Source organism: Mugil cephalus, chromosome 4 (genome assembly GCF_022458985.1).
Source record: "Mugil cephalus isolate CIBA_MC_2020 chromosome 4, CIBA_Mcephalus_1.1, whole genome shotgun sequence".
NCBI lineage: Eukaryota > Metazoa > Chordata > Actinopteri > Mugiliformes > Mugilidae > Mugil > Mugil cephalus.
Window position 1 is genome coordinate 4316685 of NC_061773.1, and position 14878 is coordinate 4331562.

At 39.2% G+C, this 14878-nt stretch overlaps 1 protein-coding gene across 1 annotated transcript; it reads right to left on the reverse strand.

The window, feature by feature from the left end:
- Positions 1-317: 317 nt before the first annotated feature.
- On the reverse strand, positions 318-13623 carry LOC125007343 (S-adenosylhomocysteine hydrolase-like protein 1). Its single transcript, XM_047584090.1, has 17 exons — positions 13150-13623; positions 9807-9918; positions 9392-9535; positions 9183-9283; positions 8736-8838; positions 7655-7749; positions 7385-7491; positions 7181-7297; positions 6202-6265; positions 5794-5882; positions 5433-5503; positions 5210-5304; positions 4992-5090; positions 4668-4736; positions 4294-4372; positions 3601-3721; positions 318-3323 (listed from the first exon to the last, which is right to left on the reverse strand). Exons 1-17 carry the CDS (start codon positions 13327-13329, stop codon positions 3317-3319), a joined length of 1653 nt encoding a protein of 550 aa, XP_047440046.1. The 5' UTR covers positions 13330-13623; the 3' UTR covers positions 318-3316.
- Between the last annotated feature and the right edge of the window lie 1255 nt (positions 13624-14878).

Genomic DNA, 14878 nt, shown 5'->3' on the forward strand with positions numbered 1-14878 from the left:
TAAACTTCTAAAAGTATCAAAAACCTTCTTCTAATGTTGATTTTTACCTGGGATCTTGGTTAGTTTCTTCTATGACTGTATTTTTCTTGATGCAATCATGTAATTTAAACAACACAAGAATACCCTCCACTTCTTCATGGTCCCACTGCAAGCTCCACAATTGTGCTTTGACATATACATATTCTCTAACAAGATTACACTTAACAGAAACCCATGAGGTTTTTCAGACGGTACGTGGCATGGTTGCCTAGTGTTTGGCCTATACTCACTGCCTCATAATATCTCTGAAAAGATGTATGAAATTATGAAATGAGCCATTTTCAGATTTAAACATTGGTTTATTAAAGATAACAGTGCACAGAATTTAATAGAGTGTATACTGCTGAAATTGTGTTCTTGAAACTACTGTGTTGAAAATAGAGGCCTCCGTTATAACCAATACATCATTCACAGACCTTTATCTCAACTTTGTCAAAAACGTAAAACCAGCAATAATATACAATTGTCAAATCACAGTGGTATTTACTTCAGTTTGTCAAGAGTCAACCTGTTTGCTTCAGCAATAAGACATTCATTTGTCTCTATAAACTGAGTTTGAGCTCAGTTTAAACGACCATTATTATTAGTTAAAACAAGAGACTTCATTATAGAAAGAGACAGATCACAAGTGTTATTGTGAAACTCTGATGTACGGCGGTTACTACACACAAAACTGGGATAAAAAACAAACATTAAAATCAGTGTACAAAGATAACTGAATGTATGATGTTACTTACTACTATCTCAAACAGTTTGCAATAATTACCAGCATATGTTCTGAGTAGAGGGAAACACTGGTTATACAACTCCCCACCATCACAGACGTGAAATACTTTTGACAGGATGAGGATGTTTGCTGCATAGCTATCACTATATATTGCAAAATAACAGCAGTGTTGGGCATTAGCATACTTGGAGAGACGCACAGTTGTACATGTGAATATAAATTATTAAAGGAGTTACAAGGCACTGTCAACTGACCAGTAACCATGGTTACAGCGCTCATGCTGCTGACAATGATGTCCTCGCTCAAAGTCCTTGGCTCTAATGCCCTTAAAGCTGTTAGTGCAAAGATGAAAGCACTTCACAGTAGCACACTGTTGACTACTATTTAATAACTGATAAAAATCTGCTTATTCATTCAGCTCTACAGCACAAATGAAAGCACCTGTATTTTTTTTTTAAAGGTGACGCAGCAGGACACACTTGGTGGGGAAAGCAATACTGTCTTAAACAGCCCAAAGACCACCAGTGTCTAATACAGAATGTCAAAAATGCATAAAGTCACAATTACCTGCACATTATGTAGTTTTAATTAAATACGAATCACTTCACTAAGTCATCTGATGTGCACACTATTTTAAAAACCATGTGAATATAGAGAAGTAAATGTGAACTGCATTTAGCAAGCCTCACAAAACAGTGCTGCATCCTTTCTAGCAAAAAAAAACAAAACAATAAAAAGTCTTCTGGAAACAAAAGACATGATGTTATCAGAATAACTATAATACTACAAGATAACACAGAAAGTAAAGCTAACACCACTGCTTCATTAAATCCGTCGCCAACATATAATATCTACTTCTAGCCCCATAGCATTTGGAGATTTTAGTTTATTCTTCTGTGGTTAAAGTTATTTCATAAAAACTGACATCTTCTAGCTGACACAACATCAGTGTCCTGTGACAAATATAACCAAAAATACTATACAGACAATGGCTCATCAGAGGGCGTACAGTATGAATATACTGTATGTAACAATGGTCAGAATGCTTTACACAGATTAAATGTCGCTGGAAATGTCGATTTACTCTGGTGAGCAGATGACAATGACCACGGATTATAAAAATCTCTGTAGGTATTTAAGTTTCTACCGTAAATAGTCATTTTATGGCAGAGAGAGTGAAATTAGACATGGATACTAAGACCAGAGAGTGAAGAGGTAAACAATATATTTACAAATCATTTGACATATCTGAATGCCCTGAGGTGCAGAAACTACTCTAACTAGACCCTAAAGCCTCATAAATGGACAATTTCAAGGAATAAACGCCATGCTCTCCTCTAATGTTTTCTATGGTCAGCACATGTGCACACATCTGTGGGAGGTTAGGAATAATGGTGATGATGCTATAGAGCTCAGCACATGTCTTCTTTATCTTGTGAATGGAATGTAATGAGTGAATAATTGTTTCGATATCAAAGCAGAGAAAAAAACAAAAGCGTCAAAGAGCGACTTCTGACTAGTGGACAGCAGAAAACACACAGGAATAGATATTTGATTTACAGTCAGCTTATCACTTTGTTATGGCTCATCTAGAAGCAAACAATTACCTACTTTTACTGTAAGTATCAAGCAGACACAAAGGAATATTTCATGACAGCCAAGTTTGATGACTGCCTATAAAATATTCAGTATCTAGGTAGCTTTAGTTTGGTCCACCTAAATGGAGTTTTCTTCGGTTCTCATTGTGGGGAGCTGTGGTATAGTGGCTAGAGAAGTAGCTTAGGGACTTAAAGGTCACAGGTTTGCTTCCCACGTCCATGGCTGAAGGGCCTTGAGTCTCTAACCACCAACTGCGGCCCACTGCTCTGAGTGCACACACTACTGTGTGTACAAAAGGATGGGTCAAATGCAGAAAAAGAACTACCTCATGAGGGATCAGTAGACGAAACATTATTACTATAATTGTTATTTCTGCAAATCTAGATATATATTTTCATTTTTTTGGAAATGGCTGCAAGGTTTTATATACAAGGTTAATGAAACCATGAGCAAAAAGTGACAAAACAGTATTGTGTTTGGCCTTTCATATGACCCACGTTGCATTATAGAAAGGAATTTGATACAGTGCTTGTATATAAAAAATAGCGCTTAATATGAGTTTAACTGAGTCAACTAACCGTTCATATCTCAACATCTGTAACCTTCCCTCCTCACAGTCATTTGGCACAAAATATTGATTTATTATTCAATGGCTATCAGAAAGGAACCAGCAGGTGTAGAAACACATGCAAAAAACATCTTGTGTGCCGAGTGCTCTTGTTAAACTAACTTTTCATAACTAGCTTGGTGCCATGTGCATCATCTGTAGGAAGCAGCAAGTAAAGCAACACCTGCTGCGGCCGTTAAAATACCAGTAAATAGAAGCTGTGCATCCCGAGAAAAGTATAAAACACAATATACATAAATCTGTCTTTCATCTGGAGGACACGTGGGATCAGGAATTGTCCACACATTGTTGTTCTGAGGTGTGGCAGTGGCGTATTTTGCACACTAGTACCTGTGGATAATGAACAAATGGTTAAATGAGAAAATACAAAGAGAAACATATGTAGGATTTAGTTAGTTCTGTCTGACTAAAGATGGTCTTGATGCTCGTAATTATTAGTAAAACAAGTCATGTTAAAATATTGTGGGTCTTAATTATTGTCCTAGTTACTTTGTCTAATATTTAACATTAACAGGTAAAAAGTAATAATGGTTCAATCAGTTAAATCTTCCCAGTGGTCTCTACTAATCTACATTTCAAAAAAATATATAAAACTGCAGAATGGTACCTGTAGTAGTTGGGTTTGAAGGGCCCGTTCTTATTCAGACCAAGGTATTTTGCCTGTTCATCAGACAACTCAGTCAGGTGAGCATCAAAAGTGGCCAGATGCAGACTGGCAACGTATTCATCTGAAATAAAGAGGCACGCTTTAGTAAGAAAAAGATACATACACATACAGAAGCTCAACACGGAATGTGATGTGAGTAAAACTGAACAGTCGGAGTATGAGTTACTTTATCTGCTCCAACACCAACTTCTCCAGAGTTCATGAAGTCCAAGTAAGTTTTGTTTCTAGTATATTTTTTTTTAATTTTGAGGCTAGCATTGTGTGGAGTTTGCATAGTCTCCCTGCCTGGGTTTTCTCCAGGTGCTCCATCTACTTCCCACAGTCTGAAGACATGCACGTTTGGTTAATTGCTGATTCTAAACGGCTGTAGCTGTGAGTGTGAATAGTTGTTTGTCTCTTTGTGTTTGCTCAGCGATAGACTGGGGAACTCTACAGAGTGTACAACTCAAAACTTTGGATAGATTCCCACGACCCTATGTGGATGGATTAAATCCTAAAACTGATATTAGGTTTACATGCGAAGCAGATTGGTAAAGAAATGTCTCAAGTCCTACAGTCCAACAATAAGTAATGATGCTGTAGGCTTTGATTATAAACACTGACTACAAGCAGTGGTTTAAGATGTATGCTCACCCATCTTTTTCGGAAGCAAGTAAACATCCTGCTTGTATCGTCCCTCGGGAGCGTTGTACAGCTCTATGAGGGCCAGGGCCTGAAAACAAACACAACAGTACTGTAAATGTAATTGCACATATTGGAATAGAGAAATGCATTAAGCAATGAACTTGTGATTACAGAGCAATAATCACAAAGCACTCCACTGAATGACGCTGCACATAACTGTGAGTTTACCGTGTTGTATGACATTTCCAGGTCAGATCAAGAGCTTATCTGCCAGGATTAACAACTAATCACCAAACATGGAAAAGCACACAGTAAAGCCTATATGGACTGCAGAACGGCTGTGGCAGGACTTTGGCTGCTATCAGCATGCAACAACATGTTACCTGAGTGGTGGCTGTGATGGACAAGACAAATGTGGGGACAGTGGAGCAGCTGAGATTCAGGAGACGTCCCTAAGAATTAAAAGCAATCATAACAAAATTCACCAGTTACTCACAAGCTATAAGTGAAGACAAGTCAGCAATGGTGTAAGAATAACTGACTGTTTTAATGGGCACAGTCTAGCTGATGAAATACCGCTTTATCTAACTCAAAGAATAAATCTCATGAATGATCTAAATAACGCTCTACTTGAGCCCACAAGACTGCAAACAAACAAATCTCATTTGCATTTACATATGTTATTAATATATCTGACTACACATTACCTCAGCCAGGAGAATTACTCTCTTGCCATCTGGCCAGATGACATGATCAACCTGAGAGCGCACCCTCTCCCAGGTCAGCTCAGGCGTCCGCAGACTTGCCTACAAGAGACGAGAACATCCCCTCACCATCACGCAGAATAGTCTAAAGTCTAAGTCTAATTTTAGACCATCTCAAATGTGTATAATCCTGCAGGACAGACTCATAAGCACTAGTGTACCACATCAATCTCAGTATTGGAGTGTCCCATGTTGCAGACGATGGAGCCATTTTTCATTCGGTCCAGCTGGTCTCTGGTCACCACGTTCTTATTCCCTAAATAAAGAAACAATCATACGATTTGATTGAATCAGGAACAATACAAAAAAACAAGGTCTGAGAGATATTCATTATAGATGAAATAAATCTAATCCCAGTACAATGGCTTTAAAGGGGAGTTGTACCAGTGCATGTAATGATGACATCCACCTGGCGAATGACCTCATTCAGCTTCACCACTCTGAATCCGTCCATGCTGATTACACACAAGAGAAAGAAGAGATTCAGCATTCAGCTTGGACAACAACAGTGGCAATCAGAAAAGTATCTATTGCGTATTGACAAGCAAATCAATTCAACCAAGGTTGCAGGGCTCCCAGTTTTGTTTGTATTTAAGCTAAACATTAGTTATCTATCTATAGATCTGTCAGCCAGTTAACTGAGGTACAGATTTCAGGACAGCTTGAACAGCTTCGTGTCTCATTTTTATATACTGCAGGTCTACACATTCAGCATGCTGATCATCCCAGCTCTCATTTTCCTCACCAGGCCTGCAGGGCACAGATGGGATCAATCTCTGTAACGTAGACAACAGCTCCCAAAGCTTTCAGGGCGGCACAACAACCTTTCCCGACCTGAAAAGACAAAAAATATATACCGTATGACTGGTAAGCACCCCTACTTTAACAAAGAAATGAAACACAAACAACCCTAACACAAAGCCACTAAGGCTCCAGTTATTGAACGTGACAAGAATAGTCCCTATGTCCTGCAAACTCTGATTCATTAACATTGCCTACACTCGACAGTCAGACAAAATGCCTGTAAATCTTGTTCTGTCAAATACAATGACAGTAATGGTTGGATTTATGGCTGGCAATACTTCATCATTCATTCACCAGCCACAATATTAAGATTAGAGGTGGCATGTTAACATGTAAAGAAGTATCTCACCTCACCATACCCACAAACGACCACCTGTTTGCCTCCGAACATGACATCTGTGGTTCTCTTCAAGCTAGAGAGATTTGAGAGACACAATTAGCACATTTTGTGGAAGTGAAAAAACTGCCAATCTGTAGTGTAGTCCAAAATCTGGCCTCCCTGTAATGGTTTAAAGTAAAATGTGTTTGCAGTGCCTGTAGCAAACATTGTACTAAAAGTTATCATAAAAACATTTACTGAACTGCCTGTTTCCATTGCAATTAACAGATCATTTCACAACATGAAATATTCCAGTCTAGAGTTCTGACACTGTAAACACTAAGTGCCATTTGTAATAATGGAACACCTTCTACAAGGCCATGGCGTACCTTGCTGATAATTAATCAGTAGAAACAGCAATAAAGTGTGAGTGGTGAGCACAAAAGCAGTGACCTGACACAGAGAGGGGCAGACATCGTTAAAGAGTACTAGACTTTTCATATGCTGCTATGGTGATAATTAACAGCAGGATAATAGATGGAAGTTGTGTACACACACAATTCTGTATTTTTATGTAATACAAACACCACACATTGTTCAGCTTAGACACAAAGTATCAAATGTGATGCATCTGAACACATTTATATTATTCTTAACATTGTTATTATCAATAATACTAATAAACATCATCTTTTTTGTCAACCAGAACCCCAAATCATTACCCACAATGCAACCCAGCCATCAACAGTCCAGTCAAGACACTTACTCTGTGTGTAGCGACTAATGGGGCCTCATGGCAGCAGTGTGTTTTGCTGTTGTAAGTGTTAGGCGGGCATGTTTATCATATGTCACGTTGTTTAATGACACAAGCAAGGGCCTTTGCTGGATGCTTTATTCCTTCCAAACCTTATTAGTCACTGTAAAGTTGTCCAACAAACAAACTGAACTAGGATTTATGCAGTTGGGAACTATTTTTGTTGAGCCTTCCAACAACGTAAGCTTAACTCACCCATCCAAGATTGACTCTCTGCAGCAGTACAGGTTGTCAAACTTCTGCTTTGTCACAGAGTCGTTTACATTCATGGCCGGCACACAGAGTTTCCCAGCTTTAGACAGCTGATACAGCCTAGAAATCACAAGATGTTTGTGTGAAACTAAGACTTTAAACAAAGTGCATCTTGCACAACTCTGTTAAACAATACAATACATTTACCTGTGAACTCCGGTGACACTTTCCTCTACAATGCCTCTTATCTTCTTGAATACATTTGGGTATTTCTTGTACATCCAGTGCGTCAAATCTCCTCCGTCATCGAGGATCTAACAGATAGTAAGAACAAGCTTAAGTGTTTCTTTATAAACAATTGTTTTCATACAGAGACTCATGTTTTCAGTAGACAGACCACAACATTCCCATACTTTTTTAATTTTTTTTTATTAATAAAGATTGTTTGCAAAATTGTTTCTGCAAGAGAAAACCAACCATATTAGGCTGCCAACCCTCAGTGTTGACACAGCGGTCAATGCACCACCAGAAGTCATCCTCAGACTCCCCCTTCCAAGCAAAAACAGCCACACCTGAAACAGAACACACAGGTAATATCTTAAACTTGATGAAGTTAAATAAATAATCTCTAAGCGGAAAGTAAATCAGGTTAACTTAACCAGACTGGTATAAGTTTCCCAAATTGGTAAAACCAAAGATTTTGATTAGACATTCAAAATTTTTAAATGCCACGGATTTAAATGTCTTTAAATACACATTAGCTTGAATCCTAGTAAAGGGATAAATGGAGGCAGCAGACGTTCTCTTTCAGTCAGCTGTTCATTCATTCATCAATACAGGAGCTGTCTCAACAGAGCACTGTTTCACACAGTGTTACTCTAGACCCGTCAATCTAAGCCTCCTGTATACAGTAGGATTGAAACACCTCCTAAGAAATTATATATATGACATTATTGAGGATTAAGTGGGAAACTGTGCAGCAATAACAGATGCAATATGATTGCAATGTCCAAGTTTCATAAATAAACAGCCAATCATGTAGCAGACTATGCAGTAACAGTAGACATCAACGCAACACCCCAGGAAATGATCTACAGTGTACTGTGATCCCTCAGCTTGCCAGATCTTGAGAGGTCTACGGTGAAGATTTAGTGCATACTTAGACCATCACATAGCAACCACAGATAAAAGGCTCAAGGAGCGCTGCTCCTTCACTAAGTGGAAAAAACGTATGTGTTCCCATTATCTCTCCAGGGCTGAACTTCAAGCGTTTTTGTCAACATTTGCCAACTGTAACCTTGGTTTTAAGAGACAAGATGTTCACATGGCAAAGAGAACCTCTGCTCATCAGAAAATGTGATAAGATAATAGTGTTTGCCATGAAGTGCAAATATAATACGTCTGAATTTTGAACCTCAGTATAAATAAAGGTTAAAATAATCAATGTGTCATAAAATTCTATTATTAATCGATTATGACATGACAGATAAAGTGACTCATGGTGTTTGAGTTCCAGAATGAAATGTTTTTTTTTATTATTATTGTCTCTGCTGCTTACCTGTCTCAGAGAGGGCAGCTGCTACTTCATTCTGTGTCGAGTAAATGTTGCATGCAGTCCATCGGCACTGAGCCCCGAGAGCCACCAGGGTCTCGATCAGCACCTGAATAAACAAAGAGATAAGAAGTCAACAAGAAATTGCATGCAAGTACACAACATATCAATCAAGATGAATGAATTCTTTTTATTCTATCGCACATAAGGCTGCAATGAACCCGTTTATTACCTTGTTACATGTTATTTGTCTCAGTGGGAAAACGTGTTGATGGATGAATATAACCAATTTCATGGAAATACCAATGATGTATCAGTTTAATCGTTTAAGTCTCATGTAATGCAGGAGCTCATGTAAAAGCAATGAAGAAAAATAGCATCCTGATCCAGAGACACTTTCACACTGCAGCATGGACTTGTGCGTTGAAGTTCAATGTCTGAGAGAAATCTTACTGCAGTCTGGGCAGTGATGTGAGTGCAGCCCACAATTTTGGCACCTGCCAACGGTTTCTCACTCTGTGCTCTCTTCCTGAGTGAGATCAGCGCTGACATATCTGAAAACCACATAAGAAATAGTGAGTGGGAAAGACACGCAGCACGGGTGACGCAGAAAAGGTTATAAAATTCGAACGGGCTGAGTAGCACCGTGTCCTCTATTCTACCTTGTTCCGCGATCTCAATCTCACGTCTGCCAAATTCAGCCTGTTTGATGTTCTTGACACAGAAATCACTGCTGCCCTTGGTGTTGACCTGTGTTTTGTCCCGTGGTGAGCTCTCATCGTCAGAGCTATCCGTGTAGGAAGCAGCTGTAACAGAGGAAACAGACGCTCTTTTTTTTTTTAAAACTGATGAGTAAACAAAAAAAGTAAGCCTGTGTGGACATTTGAGCAGGTGTTATGCAGTGCTTTTTTTGTAAAAATGTTCTTTTTTAAGAAATTAAGACATGATGAGTAGGAATAAAATCTGCATTGCAAGGGTTTTGGGAACACTCAAAACTTCATAAATCAAAAAAAAAAAAATAATGCAGAAAAACTGAACCGAGATGCACAGAAGAGTCGGGCGGCGTGTCCTCCTTACCGGAGCTGTAGCTGTCTGTGGATGACTGAGAGATGGAGCGGGACAGGGAGCGGCGGCCCGCCTTGGTCGGGAACCTGCTGAACTCCTGCTTGTCCTCCACAAACTGGATTTGCTAAAACAAACATGTTATTTCATACAAGGCTTCAATTAGAGCAGAGTTCCTCTTTTCTTTTCTTTTCTGAAAGTGTTGCTTGTTTGCCATTATGCCTTGACTGGATTTAAATGGAGCGGTTTCTGCTTGAAGTTTGGCGACAGTACAATCCTTCTCAAACTACTGGGCTTATTTTGTGTGTACTGCTAAAAACAAACGTCTGCCTGCAGCCCAGCACACGTTGCACCAGGCTCGTTCTAAAATGAGGATTCTGGTTTGGATGACCCCGTCTGACACAGGCTTGTGTAATAATACTGAACATCCGCTCTCAGCTGGATTGACATCAGGAAATTTCCACTCACATAATTTGCAGCTGGGGGGATGAAATTGTAATGCCGTGGTATTAAACTGATTGACAAGAGCGGGTCTGAATTGTGACTACAACCCGTTACACAATGTGTTTTTGCCTTTTTAAATATCAGCTGTATTTTGCTGTATGTCAGTGAGGAACGCGACTCTTTAACAGCAAACAAAGCATGTTCTTCTGTATGAGGAAATGATTGATATTTTTCATTATACATTGAGGTCGGTCAATTTTTTCATGACAACAAAATTTGGATGACAGGGATTTTGCCTGCATGGAAGAAACATGAGAAAAAAAATCTTCCAGGTGCTGAAACGTTATCTTAGCACACACAAACACATGAGTCAAGGTGTCAAATGGTCGACACATCAGCACTTTCCTGGAATGTGTTTGTTTTGATTTAGATGCCATGTGATATTTCAAACTTCCAGGTTAGAAAAAGATCAGGAGATGCACAGAATCAGTACAGTGAGCATAAAATTGCTTTTAAGACAGAATTTACACCTGTTGCAACAACTGACTGTAGTCTATTGTTGTGTTACATCTATCCTATGACTGGTTAAAGGCAGGTCAGAAGTGGAGAGGATTAACCAGTTTTTGCAGTGACAATAAAAACATTGGTACAATAATGTGACTTATAAATAGACTGAACAAGCAGCGGGCACTGAAGCACGAAAGAGCAACAAGCGACTGCACCGGTCCACCAATAAACTGTATATGGATGTAGTGATTTTGTTTCCTCAAGGGTTCAGGTCCTGTACAACACACACACAGAACTGACTGACGTGGTGGCTCAGTGGTATGGGTCTGTCCATGACGCACGCATCTTGAGGGAGAGTACTGAATGTGTGATGAGGGAGAGTTCTCTGGGATCATTCTTGGCAGCAGTGCATGTTCTTACTGTAGCGTTTCACAGTCCAAGTAATGTAATGTTTGTTTCTTCAGCTCTGCAGTCATTTTCAGTGAGTCTACATGTGTGCATGTGTGAGACATTACCACTCAGCCTCCTCTCTTCTCTTCATAAGTTTAGGCCTGGAACTGAAAACCATCTACATACCAGTTCAAGAACCTGGCAACGAGGAACAATGTGAAGCTGTTTCTTTGAGATTAAGGTGAGGACACACCACATATTTCCCCTGGACAGGATGGTGTGGATTTCAGGGTCCCAAAGCCTGACTGACTGACGCACATTGTTCTGTGTAAGCTGGTATGGTGGGTTTTGTGACGGTTTACCTTCACTTTTTAAAGCAAATGCCCCCAGACTCTGTGTGTGAACCTCTTGCAATATTTAAAAGACAAAAAATCATATTTTCTTTAATGCATTTTGTTCCTCGCACACAGTATTAGTCATAATTTTGTGTTTAAACGCAAGATATATGGCTGGGAAACGTTGGTCAAAATCACACAAAGACCATATTTAGCCATGATCTCCTTACATAACAACTATTTATTTGCCAAGACAAATGTCTTCTACTGTCACCCTCAAGCAAAGAAGATATAGTGCACAGAAAACAGTCTGTCTTTTATACCCAGCAGTAATACTTTACAATATGCAACAAAAAGGGCTGTATATAGTTCAAGCTAAAGACGACTGTATAAAGGTCCTCCAGAAAGAGAATGAGGATGTGAAACAAATCTAAAAAGAAGCTGCCAGAATGAAAAATACGCATCAGGTTGAGCATTCCCGTTCTGAGCAATAGGTTTTCACAACCTACACACACTTATAGAGTGTATTTAGCTCAAAACTGGTGTTTCAGTGTCGACTTTTGTCCTAATGCAGTGAGGTGTGCAAACAGTTCCCATTCTAAAGCCTCAAGAATTCCAGCTCAACTCTTCCTGGTTCCTTGTAAGTGTCAGATAACATTGTTCTCCTGCAGGTTTTACATGGAACATTTGGTTCTGTTGCTTCGCTGAGCTGGATATGGTCAGATGAAACTGATTTTCACAAATGAAACTGCTTTCCATTGTGAGAAAGGACACGTTATTGTATGCAGTGGAGGTTACAAAGTAAAACGTGTGAATTATGCTCAATTATGCTTGTTTTTTTGTTGTTTTTTTGGACCTCTTAGGGAAAGACAGCAACTCACGTGTCTAATTGTAATTGTCCACCTTTAGTACAATTGAAAAACAACCACTTGAAGTCTATCTTCTCACTACTGACGTATTTTAATTTATTTTTAACTATTTAGCTCACCTAACTAAGTCTGCACAGATGTCAAAGAGAAACGTAGTTTCATTCTTTCTGCATTACAGTTGTATGTCAAAATGACAAAACTTGATGACTGTTGTGATATTCAGTTATGTTGACACAGCATAAGGGAGGTGGTGATTCACATGGATGACTGTTTTGAAAAGATGTCCTTTGTGCTGCTGTTAAACAGCACTAGATTAAACATGAGTTTTTAATTAAACATGAGACCAGCTCTCATGTTTAATGAGACACATCACATAACACTATGGGTTCATTAGTATACTACAAATCACAGGCTCCATCATCAAAACACAGTGGAAAAAACATCCTAATCTTCATGAAGATGAGATTTAGTGCAGGACTGTTACACCAGAGTGGAATTGTTTTCATGAGTGTACCTACTGTATGTTTGTTAACATCTCTGTGATAAACCATTAATTTGTAATGATTTCTCTCTCTCTTCATTTCTATTTACCCTTCAAATGCAGGGTTGTGATTGTGGCTACTCTTTACTAAAGAGCTGCAGCATATTAGTCGCTAGTATTATAACCAAAAAACAAACAAGATGCCAGAAGCAAAGTGCAGTGATAATAATATTTATATTACAGAGTTAGGTGTATAATGCAGGACAGTATAACCTCAGGCAGTTTGAAATACATCTGGATGTCCTCCACAGTGTGCAAATGTTGACTCTTACCTTTTTAACTGGTTTGTGAGTGGGCACCGCGGTGAGGACGGCCGACAGCTCTCCCATGTTCATCTCGCTGTTTTTGCTTACGGTCATTGCTGAGTATTTCTCCGCTACGTTTTCGCTCTCTTTTGCCTCTTTGCTCGCCTGTTTCACCTCCAGCTTCGCCTCCAGGGCCGGGTCTGACATGTTGGCCGTGGCTGTCAAAACGTTACCTGGACACAAACACCAACAACAGCCAAATACGACAAGTCGACGTCACAGGCTAACGTCGTCGAGGTTCCTCGCGCTGATAACGGAAGAGAGGCGCTAAGATTGCGTTCACGTAAAACTATTTATAAACGTGATATTTAACTAGTGACTGTGTGTGCTCGACTTTAAATGCCGTTAAGTAATCTGGTTGTGCAGAGAGCTGCCGTGCTGTCTCCCTGCTGGCTCAGCTGTCACCTGGCTGAGTAACTTTGTGGGCGTTAACCAACAGACTGACGAGGCGTCACGCAATAAGCTGCGTTCACTGTTAGTGGGACAATAAACCATAACCAACGACAACATTCCACCACGCGTTAGTTTGTTGCGTCCATTAATATCATCTTAATTAATTATCATTTGTAACATAACATTTACTGAACGAAAGCAAACAATGTATAGCTTTGTTTCAATTTCCTGTTATGTTCTCATTTTGTTTCCTGATATTAACAGGAAGTGAGTGGAGCAACTTGAAGTACTTGCACTAATTTGCATAATATGCCGTTTTGGCAGTGAATACTCTGCATTGTACTAACAGGAAGTTATGCACGATACCTATCATCACATCAAACTGTGATTCCGGGAAATTATTGACGGTTTCCTTGCACATTAAGAAAAAAAAAACCAAACCGGCACTTCCTTGAATTATAATATATGACACCCTCCATGCAGACTTGTCACCATCGAGCACAACTCATTTCACATTTCAAATCAATTTTCACATGTGGAGAATACACCTTGAGATTTGTGAGTGAGATATCTTTTGTATTTGCAAGTTGGAGTGACGGTGACACAAAAAAGCAGTCAGCTCCCACTTGTTCAAACGTGCAGAAACTCTATTCAAATTGTATCTAAGCCATAACATTGTCTAACATTCCCCAATCTGTTAATTGTGCACCAATCAACCAAATCTAGAAATTTGTCGTTCAGTTTGTTTTAACTTTTTTTGTGTAAATGTACGAATACCTTTGTGTCAGTGACATTCAACCAAGGTTGATGGCCATTTTAAACCCTATTGCTTGCTGTGCCATACATTGGAAGGATCTGAAAACATGATGTGTGGCCGTCAGTGTAAAACCTGACTGAAAGTAGTGTAAAGCATGCTAAGGTAGGCTCCTCGAAACCCTATGCATACATTTAAAGCAGGTCAAAATGATTACTCAAGCTGAACTGTAATCAATGCAGGGGTAACTTTTTAGTGGGAAACACCAACTATGTCTGAAAAGCATGAGTGATGATGTGGGTGCAGCAAAAGACAAAAAAAGCAAGACTGATCAGGACAAATTATACGTTTGGATAAAAGAGACATATGTGATAGTATGAGTGGATCTCTCACAGATCTTCAATTGCATTTAGCTGATCTTGCTCAATACAAGTTTCTTTATCCTACACCATCACAACTGAGTTTTCAAATTTTCAACGAACAGGGTGAAATAATTATGTAAATTAGCAAGTACTGTGGAGTTCTATCCTAATTTTATCTTAATATTAT